A 24,428-nucleotide genomic window follows, 5' to 3' on the forward strand; every position below is an offset into this window, starting at 1 on the left:
GTATGTATTGTAGTCTACCTTGCAGGTTTCGCAAAAATGTATTTCAAAAATTCAAATATTTTGTTTTAGAAGAGAGGTTTGCATAGATATTGACAAATTATGTTTAGTCCAACAGTACTTGCACATGATTTTTTAAACAGATTAAAACAATTAAACAAAATATACAAATAATATACTGAATAAATAAATAAATAAATAAGTACTATATTGAATGACACACGTACTTAAAATGTTGAACCCCATAAAAAAAAAATATAATACAAATGCTAACAATTTCAAAACAACAATATGTTTATAGATGATTCATGAACACTAAATATTCACTAAAACATCACAATTTATAACAATCATTTAGAAAACATAGTTTTCACATTAAATTATATTATACATCATATTGGTAATTATAAAATCAAAAATACAATTTATGAATATTATAAGTAAACATTTTTAAGTATAAAACATAATTTTTAAATAGCGAATGATACATATTATTTAAAATAAATCGTCTTAAAATTGACCAGAAAAATATAAGTCTATACGTAGCTTAAAACTCAAAAAATAAATCTGACTAGATAAATTAGATTCACTTTGCAATATTTAGGGTAAACAATATAGACATTTGTTACTTTAAAATAAAAATAAAACAAATACTAAATATTAAACGGCGATACCAATACAACGAGGCCTTTGAGGCGACAGTATTTTTAGATTAATAAATTCTAGCGATAAAATAACTTGTTGAAATATATAACCCAAACGCTAGGTCAAAGGGAAAATGTTAATAAAGAAAGAAAGGTACTCAAATTAGCAATTGATTTTCAGTCGAGAATCGGAACTCCTCAGACGCTAACCAATGGATCACTGATTACTGATTAGGGCGGTTAATAATGTATTAAATTATGGTTTTTGGATAATAAAGTAAAATTATTTTGAATAAAAGGAAATATTATATTAAAACATTGCTTTTTTAAAGTTAGAGTTTTACGATAAAAAGGTTACTGTTCAATCGGGTTTGGACAAAAGTTCTCTTATAAATATATCGCCATATCGTATTTTTTCTTATTAGCTCTTGTTAGGTTAGGTTCAGTGTTATGGATGTTGTAATATTATACAATATATCCAATTCTATCGCCGAATCAGCAACGCCAAAATGTTATTCACCACAAAATATTTAACAGTGAATACATCGTCTTTAAAAATTGAACCACAAACTTATATTCAAAACGAAAAAAAATGGTTTTGAACAATACTATGGAATTACAATCATAATACTTTGATCAAATTATACAATATTATGGATTTCAAATGACTTAAATAAACGACTAAAAGTCTACGTTAAACGTAAGTCGTTATTAAACTAATAGTATAAGTATAATTAAAGGTAGGTATAGTAAAGAATATCGGTTGAGACTTTTATGACACATAACGTAATCAAATTTGAAAAATCAACAATAATTTTGAATGACATGAAGCTGAATCGGAACTGCTGACTTGTAAGATATTAGTATCCAAATCACATTTCTATGCAGACTTCAAGCTTTCTCAATTCTGTGTTTTGCAATAGCAGTACTTATTGAGTTGTGGTTGGGTTTTTGCGACGCACCAACTTTGGTTTCCGTACTCATTAACTCTGCTAATGTCTTTTTCCTAAAACGTTTAAAAAAAACGTTTAAAAAAAAATAGTAGATATAGCTAAAAAAATATTATATTTTATTTTATCATCGTTCGTTGAATTCAAATCGGACCAATATAAGTTGTATAACTTGGGGAAAAACTCACGTAAATCGTGTACCGGCTGGTATCGCTGTTATACTGGCACGAAAATTCGAATACAGCGTTGGCAGGCTGTCGCGTGATCACTTTAATCTGCAGATAGATGTCGGTAATTTTCGTGTTGGCCGACATGTCGGGCACGAACCCATCGGTATCGGCGGCCTGGTGGAATTTCAATAGCCCTTCGTTGGGCGCCATCCTGTTAGCCCATTCGATCCGATCGATCTCTATCGGCGCACACAGGTCAGTGTACTCGGCATTAAACCTGTGTGACGAGACGTTTGAGTATAAAATAATACGATAACGAAACGTACAATGATACTGGGATAGCTTGATCCACAAAAAAATACAATTTTTTTGTCGAATAAAATCCGGCCTGAGATTATAAAAGAAAACTGGCCCAACTAAAAGATTGTCCACCAGATGACAGCACACGTTTGCATTTTAGTTAAGCTGAAATTAATTAATTTAATTGCCCGAAATAAAATATATAATATACCTCTAAATGATTAATTTCGCGTGTATGGTATCAAGTTGAACCATATTTCTATGTTTATTATGGATCTATGCCCCGCATTTTAGAGACTTTTTGAAGACCCTTGTTAGATACATCTAGGTGGTTATTTTTCTATCTTTTTTTTTTAATTTAATTATTTAAAGTTGCATATATTTATAGTTGTTATATTGTGGCTAGGTTGAATTTAACTTAGTAAAAATTTACACTAGTAATAAAGGGGACCCAAATAAGTTTTTATTTAATTACGTTCTTATAAACCAGACCCCTAGCAGGTAGCTGGTAGCAAGATAGATAACATGTAAGCATCGATCGTTTTATAGATATATTAGCTGCAGGATATGTGCATTTTCTCACCTATTAAGAAACTGTACAAAGTGTGCGACTGCATCGACGGCCAACGGACTATCGACGCTCATTGGCTGCCATTTTAGACAAGCACACCAGTGAGGTTCAATATAAGCGTCTCTACACGTTCTCCCCAGTGGTATCTGAAAAAGACGTAAATAAAGTTATTGAATTATTTGAATTAATATGATTATCAGATGTCGCTCGCATATATACTTTTATAAACTGTAATACATTTTATCGTAACACTAAGATTATTGACAAGTTATCACTTTTGATTTTTGAATAATCATGTGGGATGTGGAAAAGTATCAAAATTTACACAAGTGGTATATTTTAGGAGAGCAATACGTCTTTTAGGGGATGGGCCATGTTTTTTTTTAAATCTATTTGTAATTGTCTATAACAGAGATTCCCAAACGTTTTTTCACCATAGACCACGTGCCAATTTTTTCAATTTTCGTAGACTCCTATAAAATTGAATTTTTGTAAATTCATCTAGATGCTTTTTATAGCTTACACGGAGCTGCTCACTTGAATACGGCTTACTATGGAATGCAAATTTTTAAAACAAAAACGTGTTAAGTTTATTTTTATTCATACCTTTATTTCTTTAATAATGACAATATTTATTTAATTTTTGTAATGATTAAAACGTCAGGAAATGCAAATTAAATTAAATTACGATACATGCATTTTTACTTAATAACTCTCGTACACCCCCTATTTACACCTCATGCACTCCCAATTTTCTTTTTCGTTTACATGGACCTTTTGCCGGTCAGAATCGACTCCTATACCTCTAGTTTATAATACATATATATTATTAATATTATCATCAATTTAGCGTTAAATAGAATTAACAATTAATAAAATATAGTGAGTAAAAAAAAGTTAATTAATGAGAATCTATTAAAAATTGTACTTAAATTGAATGACTTTCCGTTATATATTAGTCAAATTTCAAATACGCCACTTTAGATATAATATATTATCACCAGTCACCACTACATAATATGGCCTGGGCTGCAAAAATGTGTTAATTACATTATTGCACTAATACCTCGTTGAACAGCGATATAGAACGCTTGTTCACATCGTCAGTTTTAAGCTCTTCTCGATGCAGGACATTCATCAATGTTGAGTATATGTCGAACGGCGTCGTCAGACGGTTAGTATTGTTGTTTAGATTGGACATCATTTTTGGATACTTCCGATCAAACCATTTCGGTAGTGTGAACGAGAAAAATGGCATCCGCTCTTCGAGTTTTCCCTGTTGCGTGTCTCGTACAGACGCGAACCTGTAGGTGATGGACAACAAATAGCGTAAAGAAATCCATTAAATCGAATAAATCGTATTATACCTCTGGCCGTGATCGCTCATAAACACCAGCATGGTGTTGTTCAGGTAACCAGATTTCTCAAACCATTCCAACCACTCAACTATGTCATTTTCCGCGACTGATACCTTACTCGCATAATCGTGGGATAATTCGCCTTGAAATGCAAACATAAACTTTGGTTTGTCTTCATACACCCGAAACATGTCTTTAACGTAGTTGAGCATGATCTGTAAATTAACTGATATCAGTTATTGAAAACTAAATTTGATTTAAAATATCTAAATTTAAACTTTCCTACGCTATTTTATATAGTATATTCAATTTTCAAAAATCAAGACAATAATTATAAAATCCAAATTTCAAAAAAATATTCCTTATAATAAAATAAATGGAAGCTTGTAATTTGGATAACCTTATAGGTCGCTGAAAATAGTATTTAGGTATTTTCACCAAAATGAGTATCTATTTATTTGATTATTTTGTAAGTACTCTCGTTGACTTCGAAACTCCATCAACTTATACGACAACAATAATTTTTCAGTACTTCCTCCAACGCCTTATCAGGTAAATTATCATTGATAATTATTACAAGATTTGACCTCCGATCCGTCGTAATCTCGTTATTGCGTAGTATTAGATACATTTAAAATTATTTATGAAAATAAAGCATTTATTAATTACTTTAATATTATATGTTTTTTATATACTGTTGTAATAAGTTAGCTTTAAAATCAATACTGACGTATTGTAAAACGATGTGAATATAAGTTAGGTTTAGGTAGTGAAATAAACTTACATACTTAATTAAAAATAGAATATTCTGTATTATAAGATGCTCATATCTTAATATCTTGTACTTTACTACGAATAAACGATACTAATGTATATGTAATACCGGAAAACAATCAATTTTGAATTTTGATGCAAACTAAAATTTATATTTTTAATATTAATAATAAAAATAATACCTAATTGTCATAATTGTTTATATTTTCCTGATATACTTAAACATTTTGTAGTAAGTAAGAATAGTTACCTTTTATAATTACTTATATTATAATTTATTGCAATATAAACTATTTAATTTTTAATTTTAAGTGGAGCCATGTGAATAGTGTATACATTATCAATATATTGATTTTACAATGAAGTGTGTTGTTTTCGGTACGATAAGTACCTAATAGATAAAATGATTTCACCTAAACTAACCTAACCTTTGATTATTGAAATTTTTGCCAAATTTTTATATTATTATTTGCTATACATGATACAATTTTTAAAATATTTTTTTTTATTTTTTTCTAATTATAAGTACAAGAAATTTCAAAAAAAATTCTTCAAAATTGTATACAAGATCCTACATAAGTTTTTCTTATATCTGTATGAAAATCATAAAAATTAAAAAATTTTACAAAATTCTTCAAAATCATTAAAATGTGTTAACTACAAATATTTGATTGTAAAAAATATAAATATATAAAATCTTCAATTTATATAGCTAAAATAAGAAAAAATAATTTATGAGTAGTTCACTAGAAAATCTAAAAAAATATACAAACATAATTATTTTTTATGTAGTTTATATAGTAATAGTTTAAATTTAGACGAAATTACGTGTTTTAACGACCGATGTTGAATGTTGATTATTGCGTTATAATTCAAAAATATTATTCTTAAGGACATAAAACTTTTATGTATATTATGAATATATGCAATGTAATTTTCAAATATGTAGATTAATTTATTTTAAGATATTATTTATTTATATATTATGACCCTATTTACACTGCTTTACGGTATTTACAGTGAGGTATTATTTACTCAAAAGTTTATAACAATAATATGATATAGTATAAAAATGTATACCTATACTATTATAATAATTAAATAGGTACTAATAATATAATAAGCGTAAAATGTTCGTAAACAAATCTAATAAATCTAGCATAGGGCGTAGCACTTAAAATAAAATAAATTACTTTAATAGCTATATTAAAAAAAAAATACATGAAATATACTATTAGTGATATAGATTTACAGGCCGTCTCTGCTCAGAATTGTTTTTCGTATACAATGATTGACACCTAATATACAGTAAAGCGGTACTCACTTGCCAATACCTTTTTAATACCATTTTCATTTAATCGTACTATTTATGAATTCAATATACACTATGTATGCATAACTGCAACATATATATATATCAAACCATATCTATGCATTGTGATTGCATCTGTGCATTATTATCTTGTCAATTTGCTTTGTTCGTTAAGTATATTAAATAAAATGCATAAGATAATAAAATAAAATGTTAAGGGATTACCTTGTGCCTTGGTAGAGAACCGTAACAAAAAGGCTTTTGTTGATTGAACATTGGAAACGCGTCTACGTAATATGATCGCATATAATGATCGGTCGGTTGTTCGTCGAATCCTTTTAGCCTGTACGTAAAAATGCCAAGATTTGGAACGTCTTCAGCATAACCTATTAAACCCCGAATAAATAATCAATTTACTGAAAGAAAATATAATTTCTTACAATTTTAAGTTTTAACTCTCTGGAAAGATCATTTTGATTTCTTCACAATATTTACTGCTAAAAAAAAAATAATAAGGACCCCTATATGGTTCAAATAAAACAATATACCTAATCTAATACTTTTTTTAATACTCGTAGTACAAATAATATTCTCGAAACGTTGCACATCAGTTATACGATTAGATCAATGAATTCTCACATTCCACGATATTCAAATTTATATTATGTTCGATATTGAGAATACGTCTAATGTGCGATTTCAAAAACATAAGATAAAGCTCGGTGACCAAATCTTTAATGGATATTAGTTTGTGATTGGAAACAAAAATATTTATAGTTTATATTAGTTTCCATTAATATGTCACGCATTCGTCAACTTCGTGACTCAGGCACCGATGACATGACGGGTCTAAATGCGAACGGCATCCAAAACGATAACGGTAGCTGGAGGTCCAGTTTAACGCGACACGCCTTCTCAGCAAAATATAAATCCAAAAATGTAATTTAGGTTGACTCACCAGTGACGTAACCGTGTTTCTTAAACTCATTCCATATGAACGGATAGACGTTCACGTATGACGCTTTATTTCCCATGCGTTTCCTGGTGTCCGGAAGTTCCAGTTCAGTGCGTCCTGTAACGATAAGAATACGACGATGGTGAATTGTAAGCACATAATATGAGTATATGTCTATTAGATCATATTATTTTTAATTAGATTTTTTTAGGCTGCAAAGATAGTATTTAACATAATTAATGTAAATTATGGTGATGATGATATGATGACGATAATTTTAATAATATAATGCATTGAAGCTCATAAAAATCATTATAGGTACCTGTCAAAATTGGTATTAACGCTTGCGGAGTCCCGTCACCGACGATGTTATAGCCTTTTAACACGCGTGCACCCATAGACTTGAGTTTCGAGTACACCTTGGGCAATACTCTCTGCACCATCATGTGTGACATAGAGTCCAGCCCGATCATAAGAACGTTGAGTCCTAACCCGTCTTTGGGCACTTGATCCCATCCAGCTCTATTTATCACATCCTCGTCAAATCGTATACCGGCCATGCGACTCTCCCAACTGAATTGAAAAAAAAAAATTTTATTATACTATATGAACTGATGATCGTGTGAACGAAAATAATATAAAAACATTAGTGTCGTGAATAAATAGAAATAAACCGAACAACGGATATAAAAAATTAAAAAGTTATTATTAATAACTAAATATTCTATATTAACTATATTTAGTAACGGTTTTGCGAGTTTAATTTAATATCAATCCTTGTAATACCTATTACATATTATAATTAGCTTCTGTTACTGTAACTGTATAACGTTTCGTTGTACGATCATTAACAGCTATATAATAATTACGTATTTATCTATATATAGAAGTTTTACTCCGATAGTTTTTTACAAGAGGTCTACATTCTAGGTGAAGTTAAATTCATGGGAGTTTGTGAATTAATTTTACGTTAATCCGCGAATATAACTACACGAATATCCATAAATTTATTTCACATGCATTTTTTTTATAAATACATATTACACACGTTTATTATTACAACTGAATACAACAACAATTTCAATGCATTTAGTATATTTCAAAGATTTCTAATTTCTTCACAACGGTGATAATTAATTAGTTATTTATTTTAAACCCGAAGCATCATTTGCTTCACCCGTCCGGTATTTTTACTATAATACTGCTTATGAAACATTTATTTAATAATAGGTACAGTAGTAGTAGGATATTTTAACTTTATTTTTTTATTGAAATTATTATCATAATATATACATATATATATTTAAATATTATAATATAATTGAATACGTTTAATAATTATTATGTTTTAAATGATGCACGGTAATTAATAACGTGATTTACTAATTAATTAAATTATTAATTAATACTAATGATCAAAAAATATGTGATCACGTGAATCTTTATTCATATTCAAATCCATATGATCTACTTTTTACACCGTTTTTTTTTTTTATAGTTGGATTAATACTAACTCCAAAAAAGCCTATTACAAAACTCTAGTAATAATGAATATTTAGTCTGTATATTTTATGCCTCATTAGTACACAATGCTCGGAAATTCGGGACATGTGGTATTTTACGTAAAATGTTTTTAGATATTTAAAAACTAAATGCATCTCACCTAAATTTGCCATTTTCTGACTCACAGTAAACTCTGAAAAAATCTGATGTCTCCAAATTGTATTCTGTGTGAGTCGTGGTCACGACACCCAGTGACGTAGAAAACTCATTGGCTCTCAAAACGTCTGAAAACCGTACAATTATTGAAATAAAATTAAAAATATAGTTCAAAACCGGTTCATGATATTTATTTTACCCATAAATTTGCACTGGATATCGCCGTACTTCTTGAGCGCCTTATCGGTAATACGTGCGATGTTCCCCTTGATTGTAACCCAATCCTCCTCTTCATCGCAAACCAAAGGTGGCTCTTTTTTGACGAATTTCATCATGACTGGGTCGAATGGATCCAAAATAGGATGCGGGCATGCTATATAGTTTTCATTTTTCAAACTTGAATAGACAAAACAACAAACATACGTTTATAACGTTATTATATTTTCATATAATTCATAATTGTAATTATTATGTAGTTTTCAAAAGCATAAGGTAAAGCCCTAAAAAAGTAATGGGAAAACGGGAATTTTTACGCACAACCAGTCTTCGACAAAATCGATTTTTTTTTTTTTTTGCTAGAACTCAAAAACGAATCATTCAAATCATTGTAAATACTTGAAATTTTCACTAAATATTTATATTAGCGTTATCTATTTACGATTAAATTTTCAAAATATTTTAACTTTTTTTTAAGCGATTTATAGACAATTGAAATTTTTGATTTTTCTAAGTTTTTTTTTTTTTTTGAAATGCTGATAAAAATAATTAAGCATTCCGAAAAATCTTTAAAATTTAATACAATGTTTATAATAAGTTGTACTAATCGTAGTAAAAAAAAGCATTTTTAAGCATTTAAAGTTCAAATGTTTACGAAATATGTCAAAACCGCGAAAATTTGCAAGGAATTTTGAAGGTGAAAATTCATAAAATTTTTGTGATTTATACCTAAGGTTAAAAAAACCAATACAAGATTCTCCATAAGTTTTTCTTTAAGTAACTGTAAAAAAAACTCCAGCGTCAATATAGAGAAAATATTTTATGAGCGAATAAAATTTAAATTTTTACGAAATCACGTAAAAAAACGATTTAAAATATTTGTTGTTATTCAAAAAGTATATGTTGTGGAAACTTGAAACTTTCACCAGTATTTGAAAAAAATAAATTAATTGTATCTAAAAAAATATATATTACAATTTAAGTATAGATAATAATATAATATATCCTAGATTGATATATCATTTCTGCTCAGATTCGTTTTTCATATACAATGATAAATTGCATTCAAATTTTACATATCTATTATAGTGACCTACTCTCCACCTCTAATATACAGCAGAGCGATAGTATACTTGCCCACCCTTTTTTTAATTCGTAATTTTGAATTGTATTTTAAACAACTTTTTTATTATATAATATAACGAATATATAGTCCAGATAATACCAAATCGTTAATTATTTAGGTATTTAGATTAGCTTGTTGTTTAATTTTAACAATTTTTAAATTAAGATAGACTGAGAAATACATTAAAAATTCGTAGGTATGACCTTCACTATTCCTATATAAACTTTAAATCAAAAACAATAATATATAGCGTGACAAACTATTTTCTTTTTAATTTCAGTCACTAACGTTGACTAAGAAAATAAGAATAGGGTATTAAATGGATAATTTTGTTTATATAAATATAACATTTTATTAGAGTATAAATGAGGTACCTACGTAGATATTTTTTATACGATGTTTAAAAAAAAAAAAAATCGGTTAACATAAAATAGTGCGTGCAATAACATATTAAGCCAACAGCATATTATAGTTTAACAATATCACCAATACATATTCCAAAAAAAACGTAACTTATAACATGCCTTACATATATCTAATTAAGACTCGCTGCATGATAAGGTTAGCAAATAATATGATAAATAATAATATAAACTAAAAATAAGTTCGAACACATTTCCATGTTTGTCATTATATGGATGTTTATAATGTTTACAAAAACAATTTACATTGGAGAATACACGAAATATTTGGCGTTTAAAATGTCGTAAACACAGAAATAAATAGCTTTGTTTAAAAAACATGGCAGAGTTCACATACCAGTTGAACATAAATAGAATAAGTTTTTTAATATTGTACTTGGATTTTAGAAGCAATCGCACATTTAAATCAACAGACAATTAAGGTTTCCACGATTAATTACTTATACAGTACATCAATAGGTTTAAAAAAAAATAATAAACCAAAGATCAAAGATGAATAATTCCATTTGAATACAATGAAAAGACATTGAGATTAATGATGTAATTGTAAAAAGCTTAGCCAGTATGACTAGAAGGAATTGAACGTACATACAGACTTTTTTAAAAAAAATGTCATTACACTTGTCGTCAACTATGTCAACGAAGACAGAAATAATACGGTTTATAGCTACTGAAACGATATTAAAACCATTTAATTTTAAAATTAAATTCAATGACAGTGGACTATAAATTATCGCTATTTGGACATAAAGATACTTCTTAGTTATTACTTATTATGAAAAATCACGCACCTACGTATGGCTAGATATGATAAAATTATCCTTACACACGCCACTTATGTTTCCGTTAAACACTATTTTATTATGACTGTAATGTAACTGGCACACGCGCTGGAGTGTATGATAAGTACTTCAAAATTTCATGATGTTATGGCGCGTGCTCTGTGTTCAGAACAAGGTATGATATTTAGAAAACACACTTTGCAGAATAAACACATCAATTTAATATAATATTGTATAACTGTATAAGTCTTCACTATATAGAGAGTCGGCGGACATTAAGACGAAAGGTGTTGATATGAACTTACTATATCCAAGAACCATATACATTCGTCTTGAAGTATTTACATATAGTCCTAAAATATTGGTATCCTATTCAAATTCCCGACTTTTGCTTAGTATGAATGCCATTGCTAGTTAAATATTTTATTTATCACATAATATATATTATAAAAGACGAAACGTGAAAAACTTAAATCTTTTTATTATTAAATTTTAAATTTCTACAAAGTATAGGTAACTAATATTGATTTCATTAAAATTAGATATGCTATTGACGTCATTATTTGTCAATTGAAAAGATTTTTACCTCTTAATTAATAGGCATTTAAATTAATTTAACTAACTTCCTACTCGATAATTTATAATATAATAACCTTAAAAAAATCATTAACGTGAATGTGTCTCGTAATGATTCCAAAATACATTAACAATTGAGATGTTCTGGAATTTTTACATACTTATAAGTTACCTTAGATGACTACCGCCGTAACCCTTTCCTGTGCCATTATGCTAGCAACACAATATAATTGCATTAAATGAGTTTTCGTGATTAATCAGATTTTTTTTAATTGGATAATATTTGCAATAGAGACATAGTTCATATTAGCATTATATTAATACATGTATACCATTTAAATAAGGAGCATACACGATACAATGTCAATTGTATTACTGTAATTACTATTATTGAATAATTTATAGACATTAAAAATGTTCACTTTGCAGATTCTGACCAAAGCAATGGATATACTGAGTTAGCATTTAGCAATGATGTATGTTTGTTTTGTGTCTCCCATCACTTTTTAAAACAGTAAAAATGCTTCAACTTTGGTGATTTCTTTTAACAAATTGGATTTATTTGGTACATTAGAGTAGTAAAAATACCCAGCATTTTAGAATTTTTTTAAATAATCGGGAAAAGCAAAAAAAATAAATTAAGAGAAAACACGAACCTAACTGATTGTTAATTTTTTTGTTAAACATGCTCTGTTTGAAACAAATGTATTTATCATGTTCTGTACTATTTATTGCAATATGCTATATACGTACTACTATACTAGTCTGTGTTTCGATGATTGCTTTTACATAGACAAAAATATTTGGATGTGGAGAATAAAATGTTGAAGAAAATGAAGAGTGAAAAGCACGTTAGTTGTTCATTCAGAACTTATTGTATTAGACGCTATATTATGTCTAGTCACTTTAACCAGCAATAAATTGATCAATAAATAAGTTTTAATTTTAAATCATTTTAGTAAGTGTTATACAAGCGCAATTGGTATACTGATCCTAATCAAAAATTGTATGTTAGGCGCAATTGGTCTACGCCCCAAAAATCATATCATGAAATATATAATATGGTGATAAAGGCTGACAGACTTGAGACCGTCTTCGCTCAGAACCGTTTTTCGTATTCAGTGATATACCTAATATCATTTAATTACAATTTAACACACCCATAACAGTGATCCACTGATGATTTTTTTGACCTATTGACTATTTTATATTGAAATAAAACAGCTATAATGCTATAATATATAACTACGTTATAAATTCTAATACATTTTACAATTACATAATATTCTAAATTTATTACTTTATCTAATAAGAAAAAAGCTATTACTTTTACTAATATAAATAAAAAATGAATTGAATCGTTTTTAAAATATCAACACCTCAATAAAATAATTTAGGTTCAGAGCTATGAATAAATAATCTAAATCTAATGTAATAATATGACATAATTATACGTTACTTTTTAACAGGAACTTCATTATTTGATGATTTAATAATATCAAGTTCGATTTGTTTTCTAAACATAAAAAAACCATTAATAGTTTATTTATGACTTATCATGATTCATAGATATATAAATATTATATTTCATGAAGGTTAACCATTGCAAATGACCAGTATATTATTTTAATACTGATTTTTTACAAAATCGGAGGTCTATTTTGTACTCGTATGCATACAGATGTTGTTTAAAAATGTTTATTTTTTTTGTATGTATAAAGTAGGTACAATAAAACATTTGCGTGATCAATACACAAAATATGCGTTTCAACGGATGTCTACCATGTGTACTATAATAGTTTTTATAAACGAAACTAATAATTACTACAAAATATCGAATTAATAATTCATACAACATTCGTATGCTATATGTCGTCCATTTTGTATACGAATATAAAGTACGGATTTATATTATCGTATATTTACTATTCATGCATACTTACATATAATATAATATAATTGTTACTTCGTAATTTATTTTGTATCTAAGTACTATACAAATTGTCAAAACAAAAACGCCACACTTATCCTGCGTATACATTAAGTTAAACAGAAATAAAATTATAATGTATAAATAAATATCCCATAAGACTAATAGACTATTATAATATAGCAATTACTCGTTTCTGGCAAATTTTATTCCCGTTTCCGCCAATATTTACCTATGATATATATTTGCTATGATTAAAATATTGCAGAACAATTAAATTGAAATAACATTTTTTTTTTTTTTATTTTAATTTAATACAAGCCGTATAAAAACTTTACAGTTCTTGTATTATATTTTTATAATTGTTCCAACGAGCTCTTTAAATTTGAGTGGACTATAATTTTGTTCTACTGCCTTTGTTAATTTTCCGTTGGTAGTAGCTGTTGACCCTTGTAGAACGTGCATATACTGACTGGGTTTGCGTCCGTATTTTTAAACACGATATCGTTTATCACGCCTTTTCGCGGGGGCGCCTAACTACAGTGCTTGGAAAAAACGCAACATTGCACGGAAACGTCCGATAATGTTGGGGAAATATCCCTTTTTATTCTTTCGGTGCTTCCTCAATAGATTAAGATTTATAACCACCTAATTTGAATTAGCTCATCCCGACACTAAATATCTAGTGTACATACATAACAACATTACGATATAATAATTATTCATCGTTATTACTGAATGCGTGTGAAATGCGTATGATCATCAATAGTAGATCAATTGGAGAAGTTTGCATACATACTGTGCATTATTACAACCGGTGCATGCCTCTCGGACAGGCCTGTGATCTACATAATACATTATACATGCATAATCGCAATTTTGGAGGGGGTGGGCATGGGTGTTCTTATCACCCTCGATTTTAAAATTAATATCCCCAAATTGTTTCATGTCAATTTAGATTTTAATAGTAATAAGTATTCATAACCATAAGATACTATGAAAAAAAAAATAAAGAGGCTTCAGCGCAGCCAGTTTTCTCATTGAAATTACGCGCCTGAATAAATAGCTCCAGACGCACAGCCGGCGGAAGATTAGTAGACTAATTGTACGCCTCCCGACATCAAATGTGCCCGTTTGTTCGCAATGATCAGCATTCAGCGTGCTAGGACGCTAACCGAATGTATCCGGTAAACCCGTACAGTATGCAGCGAATTTTGACCGAAGGCACAAGATAATATTATGTTATCTATAATTACCTATGCTAGTTGCTAGTATATAACCATAAATAAAGAATTATAAAATGGTAAAATACAGCATGGCGTATTTTCACATAAATCTATACTTATAGTGTCGAGTAATATATAAATCAAATTTTTTATATTATTTATTATTCATTATAATTTTTGAATAAACAGATAAAATATTATATATTTTACCGATGTACAATTAATTTAGGCTTGAGCCTATCCAATTTTTATTTGACTGTTTGGTTTTTTTTATCACAAATAAAAATATTGTTATTAATTATTATCATGGGCGGAACTGCGGCTCCGTATTTTCTATACATTTGCTAAGAACATATTATTTTAAATGTAATAAAATAAATCAGGGCTTGAAACCGTTTTCAAAACCGGTATAAACCGTTTTAAAACCGAAACCGAAACCGAAAAAAATTGGATACCGGTATTTAAGTAAAAACCGAAACCGGAAAAACTTGGATACCGGTATTAAATTAAAATATCGAAATAAGAAAAAATTGGAAACCGTTATTATTTTTTTTTTAATTTACGAGTTTTTGAAATTTTAAATACGTAAATTCCATTAATATGCCCATGAAATCGTAACTAAAATGTTGATAACCATTTCATTATTTGCAAAATTATTAGTTGTTCTATTAATAGTAATGAAGTAATGAATATATTTCTTTTAATTGGTAAGTATTGTTTAATTTTTATCGTTAAGGTGAGGTAACCTAACTTTTTCAACTTAAATTTTATCTAAATCGAAACTGAAACCAAAACCGAAACCTAAATTTTTAATACCGGTATTAAAAAATTAAAACCGAAACCGAAAAATTTAGAAACCGGTATACAAAATCGAAACCGAAACCGAAATTATTTCAATCGGTTTCAAGCCCTGAAATAAATTACTTATGTTATACATTTGTGTTGTAATAAAAAACATTGGTGTTCCCTATCTCCCTCCATCTTTTCCTTTTGATATGAAAGGTACAAAATGACTCCCATGAGTAACCCAGTCTAATGAAAATGTCTAATTCCGCCTATGGTTAGTATTATTGAATATTATTATCATACCCATGTTCCATGTTATAATTAATCTTCCTTAATAATTATAATTATAAACACGTTACACACTACAGAACAAAACGGGCCTATCCCAATCCAATTAATTTGGGTTGGACATGCCACTGTTTATTATACGTGTATAATATTATATAAGTATATTAAAATATAAAATATCTTCCAAAAATATGAAATATGAGTATAATAATTTTACTAAAGCAAGTTTGGCGGAAATGGGAAACAAACCTTTTCAAAATTGGCGGAAACAGTCATTTTTAATGTTGGCGGAAACGGTGCGTGGTCAATTATATTCGTACATCGACTGTCACACGCTGTACAAAATAGAGCCCTAGGTACTAGATTAATGGGACATAAATTATAGTTTTAAATATTCCTAATATCAAATGTATTATATGCGAAGAATATGTATCTGAACTAAAAAAATGAATTATTTGTACGTACCGCATAATGTTTCGATCTGACATATCGTAATAAGAATTGCTGCGGGTCATTTGAAAAATCGAATAGCCCATGATTCCTAAAAATATGAAGGCGCATATACGCCGAACCAGAAAAGACGGTGCCCGTACAGTAACCATCTTCAACTCAAACTGTAAATAAAAATTAAATATATATATAAGTTAATAAAATCGACAATTTTCAGTTATTAAAATAAAAATATTTTTTATTTAACACAACATATATCGAGGAACCCAGATTACTAATTTTTCAAATTCTATATGAGGAATTATATTTATTGTACATGGAATTTTTATTTTGCCTTGTTCCCTTTTTTTTTTTGGGAGCACCCTTGCTTATTCAGGGACGTACACAGAGGGGTGTTTTGAGTGTTCAAACACCCCCGAAATACTTGGGTTTTTGCATGGTTATTTACTTATTCAATTTTAATGTTAATTTTGTTGTTTTATTATATTTATTAAAAAAAGTTCTACTTTTCAATAACTGATTTTCAAAAACACCCCCTAAAACTTTTTCCTATGTACGTCTCTGATTATATTCAATATATTTTTTAGTAAATAATTACATTAGATTATAAATACCAAATTCATATTAAATAAAAAAGTAACTTAACATAGTTACATGCTATAAAACTGCATCATGAGATGTTTCAAACTAAAACTAAAAGTAGTGTGAAATATAAATAAATAGCATATAGTTTTTAAGATAATGAGTTTTATTGATTATTTTCTTAAAGAAAAATAAAAAATAAAATAATCGTAAAAGACAGGAAAGTTATATCTATGATTATATAATTACTACAAAGCTTTTAGTCAACGTTTACCTATGCAAAAGTTTGTCTTATTTGCTTACCTATTTAATATTATATTTATGAATACTCATAATTTATGAGTCATAAATATACAGTAAGTTGGTTACATAGTAAATTGCTACTTGTATTAATGCCTTAGAAGTTAAAATAGAAATATTTGATACAACGTCACATGGTAGAACTTAAAGTGAATAATTTTAGTTACCTACCAACTAACTAATCGAGAATTTATGAATTAATACATGAATTATATAGCAGAAGTATAGCTTAGACTAACAGTAGGAGAAATGAACATAACCCTCACCACAACCAACAATAAATTTCTATATGTGCCACTGTATACAGTAGAGTAATATTTATTTATTTAATATGATATTATCATCAAGCATAAACGGAATCATGATAAAAAAAAAGTCAATAATGAATAAGCGAAGATTTACCACAAATAATTATAAAACAAAATTCAATATTATTATTATTATAATATTAGTTAATATTATCACCAGGGCGGATCCAGACCAAGATAACAGGGGGGGAGAATTTAAAGGGCACACATTAATTTTTGATTAAGTATTTATTTAGGTACATACATAATACATATGTTACTTTCCACAGTCTCGTACAGAACAAAATAAATATTTTTATAGCAATAGTAATAAAAAAAATATATCACTATAATTGTGTTACCCTTGAAGTATAATTACGTCAATAACTAAAATCAGGGACTTAAACTATTTTTTTTGAGAGAATGGGGGGGGAGGCAATCACCCCAATCGCCCCCCTCTGGATCCGCCACTAATTATCACCTTATCTTAAATTTTTAATGACTTCCCGCAAATTAAAATCTACCATGGTAATTTAGATTGCACATATGACATAGGCAAATTTTTATCAGTAGCTGATTAATGATTATGACATAGAATTTTTCTGAATGATACCTTTATAGCATGTTCTATTATAGTATAATATAGTATATGAACTAAAATGATATCTACTATTTTATCATTTATGTCATACAAATAATTTATTTTCTAAAAATATCTCGTGGTGCTTTTCCTAACATGGAAGTTTCTCTTCAAATTGAATAAATAACAGTAACCTAAACCAGTGTAAAAAAAAGCTCTCTCATACTAAAGATAATAATATAATCTATAAGTATTATACTATACACACGATTTAAAAATGGAAATAAACAAATGTTTTATATTAAACAATAAATGATTACCCACGCATCAAGCAATCATTTTTTTATACAACTGAAAAAACATAAAATTTCAAAAATATTAAAAATACTTTAAAATATTTTTTTATAAGCGTTTAAAATTCAAATTTTAACATTATAATTCTTTAAAATCACAAAAATTTGCAAATTATTTTATATTTAAAAACGCATAAATTATTCCATTCGTATAGCTATATCCTATAAGGCAAGCGTGCCCGTCCCGTAGAAGTAAGTATTCCAACCAACCTGTGACCATTTTATAAATATTAGAAATTTGTTAAGGAATAAAAAAAAATAAAAATTATAATTTATAAAAAATTGTATTTTAATAAGCTTTTAAGAAATACAAAATATCTTTTTTAATACATTTTTAATTTAATATAAAAATAATGTATTGGATTTTAGAACATCAATAGAAATAAATTAGTGTGAAATCTGGGCTATTAGAGTCATTATAAATTCGATAAGTAAACAAAAAAATAATATTACATCAGATAAAATGTACAATAAACGTATATACCTAATAACCTAAATATTAGGTCCTATATTGTACTATTGTACATTTTATCGAAATAAACAAAATAAACCGTAAAGTATACGGCCCGCAATATAAATTTCAAATATGGCCCATAAATTGAAAAAAGTTGGGCACCCCAGCTATAAGGTATGAACATTAAATAACTATAACGTTTCTTGTAAGGAGTTCTTACTGATATTCGAAATTTTAAAAATATAAAGCAACAGCCACCCCAACCTATTAAATTGCACTCACACGATGCACTCCTGCGGACCATGGACATCATGTGCGATAGCAATCCATACAAAACTAGGTAATAACGTGGTTCTATTATGGTGGCAGGGCTACGCGGACGACCCATAGTAACATGGTGGCAGACAACTGATCCGACCAAGCTCTTCAGTACAATGTCTTGGAAATCTTGTATAGAGTCCTCAATTGCGTCGACGCTAAAAAGGCACGTTGCTTCTGATCGATTTACGGAATATCAATAATGAGGGTGAGGTCCATCGCACACATACTTGTAGTTTGTAGTAGGTACCTACGTCGTAATTCAGGGTTTAGTGGACAAATTTGAAATGTGTTTGATGATAATATTTTTTTCAACATATTTTATGTTACCTCTCTATGATAATATTAATGATATTATGGATGACTGTGATGCAGTGCGATAACTATAACATATTTTAAAAATGTTGTCATATGAATCTCAAGCGCATTTAGGCAAGGACTTTCTGGGCGCAATATATAGAACAAAGTTGAAGGGCCACAGCACTAATAACATGACATAAAAAAAGAGAATTTTTTTAATCAAACGAAGGTTTGAAAAGCTTTTTTTAAGTATACTTACAATGTAATTGTTTTAAATAAATGTGTAAGTAGTAAAACAGAAAAGTAATTTTATGTTATAATATCCACCAGTGATATTTTTTCTAGAATCACTTTTTAATAATTTAATTTCTATTTTTAAGGATACTTCCTCTTTTTATGACCCCCTTGGGCCACCAAATTTCACGCTAAGCAACTGTAAGATAACTATAATGTTTCATGTTATTTGTTGATGATATAGAAGTTATGTGCATTGAAATTGTATCAAAAAATAGTCATCATTAAATAATCAAACCGTTTATAAATTATATTATGTTTATAGGTATTATACATAAAATTATTTATTAATTAGATTAGTCTCCCCTCAGAATACATATACTGTAAACAAAATACTATCTATATGTAGAACTCAAAGAACAAAAATCGAAATAACTTTTTTTTTCATTGGAATAGGAGGACATTGAAGAAAAACAGATTTTTCGTAGGAAAATGGCTACAACCTGCATAATATCAAGCACATTACGCTGTGGTAATCGAATCATGACCGCCGGTCGGGTTTAACACAGAAACCCTACAAATAGATATATGTGAACTTTTATTCCGATCGTCGTCTGCCCCCGTACAATTATTGTAGTATAATAGGTACCTACATCACCTATACTATACCCGTCGGGAAACAATATAGGAAAACTCATCCCTCCCACCACGCGAGCTCTATATATAATAATATAATATTGTTAGGATATAAGAAAACGACGACGGGACAACACGCATTGTATGTATAGGTACCCATAAAATTAAATATCAGCTACCTACATATCCTAGTATTATACTCGATCGATTCCCAGTGTTTTGTGTAAGCGATACGCCGGTATATATAGGTACGAGCGCTATACCACCGCCGCCGCCGTACTTTATAATCACCGACGCCGTCACTGTGATAAATTACTTATTAGATTTATATTTAATCGGAATCTATCAACTACCTACGTTATTATATTTCGATAATTTAATACATGATATTATTGCGGTGTATGTGGCGGATCAATCGCCGCGCGTCGTCGTCGTTCGTTTGGCCGTCGTTGGCAGCACGGAGCGCGCGGCTACAGCGCAGCTCCCGGCGCGGATGTCCGTAGTTGTGACGCTCGCCACTCTCTTCTCTCTCGTTCGCGCTTCCGTCTACGCCACCCTCGGCTTGGGGCTCCGCGATCGAGTGGTCGGCGACGCGCGCACGCACGTACCCGGCGAATATAGATATTATTATTATTATTGTTGTTGTTATTACCGTCGTTTCTCCGATAAGTATACAGGACCTACTGAAATTGAGATGCGCAAAGAAGCCACGGCGTTGTATCGGTCACGAGAGAAAATCGAAAATGTCAAAAGTATAACGTTTATTATACGAGTAATACGATACAGCGTAAGGATGACGATAGCGCCGAGGACCGGCGGCGACGCGAACTGACGGACGACCGCGGACCGACTGCCGGCGCGCGCGCGACGTCTTATCACTATATTATTATCCTGTACATAACGTTTACCACAGCCGGCCGTGTCCAATGACAACGCCACCGATGCCGCAGCCGCAGCTCAGCTACAGCTACTGCTGATAATGGCACGACCCCAGAGCCGCCGCCCACCGATAGGGGTGACAGATCGAACTGCCGGGTGCCGGCCCGTCGATGCTGATACTATACTTGAATATTATACTTGTATTATATTTTTATATTACAATGACAATACGAACGTAATATTTACTTACTATAATAAACTTAACACGTTAGTTAAACGTCGCCACGATGTATGTGCTCGATGAACGACAAAACAATAATAATTGTTTTCGTATCCTGTTTGTTCGACTGCAGCCATCACATAATTTACACAGACCGATGGACCTAATAATAATTAAGTCTATGCAGTAATTTATCGCGTTATCTTTATGTTATTACTGCAATAATTTTAGTTTTAAATTTCTTGAAATACTTGTGTGATTTTGGTCAAAAATTAAATCATGGTAGTGCATATTTGTCATAATTTTAATTTAAAATTACATTCAGTCACACGTTATTAATTAAGTAATCAATATTTCAGTCAATACTCAATAATTTACTATATTTTAGAATTTTAAATTCTATGATATGAGTAAAAATATGTTAAAAATAACAATATATATAAGTTACATAATGGGTATAACATTATGTAAACATTATAAATACTATTTGTATTTATAATCAATTATATTATGATTATTCTTCAGTTCTTCACTAGGTAAGTCGTAAGTACCTACTTACATTTCAAATTAAAAATATTCATATTTCACCTATATTTTAATATGCAAATATACTATAATGATATTATAATATAATTGTATTTTAATGGTTTTTAATACTATTATATTACACTTTATTGTGCAGGCATGTCCAACCCGCGGCCCGCAAAAGTATACCAATCGGCCCATCACCCCTTATAAAAATTAAAAAATTTTATAGGTATACTTAAATAAAAATAAAAATGTTTTTTTAATAAGCTTTTAAAAACGACAAAACATCTTACAAGTTTTTTAATTATTATTGAAAACACGGCATTCAATATCAATTTTGCGCTTTTTATTTTAAGACATTTTTATAATTAAAATTAAATTTATTATTTTTTACAAACAAGAAATGTAAACCTATTGTTTCTAATGATGAAAACAAACTAGCGACTAGCGTGGAAATATTTCAGTACTTTAAACACGCACGATTAGAGTCATAAATTCGGTAAGTGAACAATAATATTATATGTATTATATATTTTATCAAAATTAATAAAATAAAACCGTGAAGTATGTACGACCCGCAGTATAAATATAAATTTGGATTGTGGCCCGCAAGCTGAAAAAGTTGGGCATGCCTGTTATTGTGTATACAAATACAATATATTATAAGCAATGTATGGTGTATAGGGACACTAACACTATGAAGTTATTATTTTGTATACCTACTTGAAGTTTTTGTAAGTCTTCAGAAAATGATTGTTGATTATTTTCTTATAATCGAATGGTAATATCCCCTTTGATCAATGTAGAGAAGTTTGAATTAAAAAAATATTCTTTTACCGTGGAAAATGCTTTTGGAATTTCGAACACTCTGTTTGACGTATACACACACACATCACACACAGTATACACTAAATACAATCATACAGTATGTGTTTTGATGTTATAGTTTATATTATTATATATAGTTTCTGGCTTTCTACAAACAATCTGCATTGAGTATGTAGACTGCCCCCAATATTATGTAACGTTGTGATGCCAGCTGCTAACTCTATCAATTACTTCCATTTTAATAATGATGACATTAAAACCATTGAATATTGATAAATAACTTATGATGCGGTATGCCGGTATTATACTATTGTATAAAAATCTGTTTACCAACACAACAGTGATCAAATATTTAATTAATATTATATTTATAAATTTATTTAATTACTATTTACTAACCAGAACATTAGGCGTAATCATTGCTTCTTTTTTTTCATTTTTCTTTAAATGTTAGGCGGTACACTGATACGTTTATTTATCACTCAGACGTTTCTGTGCGAATGAGAACCTCGTTACTCACTCCATTATGCTACAAGCTTAGAAAAAAAACCTATATTAAGGTGAAAATAGGAATGTCGACATGTCGTTTCTATGTATTAAATATCAATGATTAAATCGGCTTTAGATCCACAGATACTAATATTTTACTATTAAATAAATTATAAAATGGGCTCAATTACCTAAAACGATAGTCTGTAGATTTGTAAAACCGATTTAATATCAATGTAAAACAGGTAAATGTATTTTATAGTGGGCGTATCTATCTAGGATTTTTTTAAGGGGAATATTACCAATATACATGACATAACTAAATATAAATTGAAAATCATTAGGTTATAAAAAAGATAATACAAAAATATTATCGGCTACCTATCTATATTAGGTATATATTATCATTATCTAATCATATATTATAAATTATAATATTTCTATACTTAATTACAATATAATTATTATAATAATTACCTACTGTAGTGGTTAATATACACCATACACTGAATGAAAACCTCATATATAATTCGTCTATTCATATTATAAAAGAAACATTCTAATCATGTTCAACAATTTTTAATTAGGTAAATATTTCAATATCACGCTCGACCAACAAAAACGATTCTCCATAATTATTTATTTATATTCATTTAATTTGTTGTCAGTTAGTAATGTTTTTATCTCGTCAACAAGACTCCACGGAAATTATATAAATTTGTACGTGGGAGTTCAACGTTCTACTCATCCATACTAGTCACTATACTCACTAATATAAATAATAATTTAATTATTGATGGGTGATAAATCGATATGGTGCAATAGCAATGCTCAAAATAATATAGGTAGTACCTATCGAATTCGACGGCCTTTTAGTTTTTTGTAATATCAATTTAAATATTTATTGATTGATGTAATTACTAATTGTATGTAAGTAAGCAGCCCTTG

The 24,428-nt window shown here is 28.9% G+C and overlaps 1 protein-coding gene across 5 annotated transcripts; it reads right to left on the bottom strand.

Moving 5' to 3' along the window:
• Positions 1-482: 482 nt before the first annotated feature.
• LOC113556648 lies at positions 483-23,090 on the bottom strand. Of its 5 annotated transcripts, XM_026961743.1 has the most exons (14): positions 22,887-23,090; positions 21,666-21,798; positions 16,508-16,656; positions 13,272-13,328; positions 8,890-9,086; positions 8,695-8,818; positions 7,354-7,604; positions 7,035-7,148; positions 6,302-6,462; positions 4,000-4,205; positions 3,699-3,936; positions 2,645-2,778; positions 1,780-2,038; positions 483-1,647 (listed from the first exon to the last, which is right to left on the bottom strand). In XM_026961743.1, the coding sequence occupies exons 3-14, from the start codon at positions 16,642-16,644 to the stop codon at positions 1,543-1,545; spliced, it is 1,983 nt and encodes a 660-aa protein (XP_026817544.1). In that variant the 5' UTR covers positions 16,645-16,656; positions 21,666-21,798; positions 22,887-23,090; the 3' UTR covers positions 483-1,542. The 5 variants fall into 5 exon arrangements, with proteins under 5 accessions (XP_026817544.1, XP_026817561.1, XP_026817537.1 ...); XM_026961760.1 differs by lacking the exon at positions 21,666-21,798; XM_026961736.1 differs by lacking the exons at positions 21,666-21,798; positions 22,887-23,090 and adding an exon at positions 20,920-21,400.
• Positions 23,091-24,428: the final 1,338 nt, after the last annotated feature.

The sequence above is a fragment of the Rhopalosiphum maidis genome, chromosome 1 (assembly GCF_003676215.2).
Source record: "Rhopalosiphum maidis isolate BTI-1 chromosome 1, ASM367621v3, whole genome shotgun sequence".
Classification (NCBI taxonomy): domain Eukaryota; kingdom Metazoa; phylum Arthropoda; class Insecta; order Hemiptera; family Aphididae; genus Rhopalosiphum; species Rhopalosiphum maidis.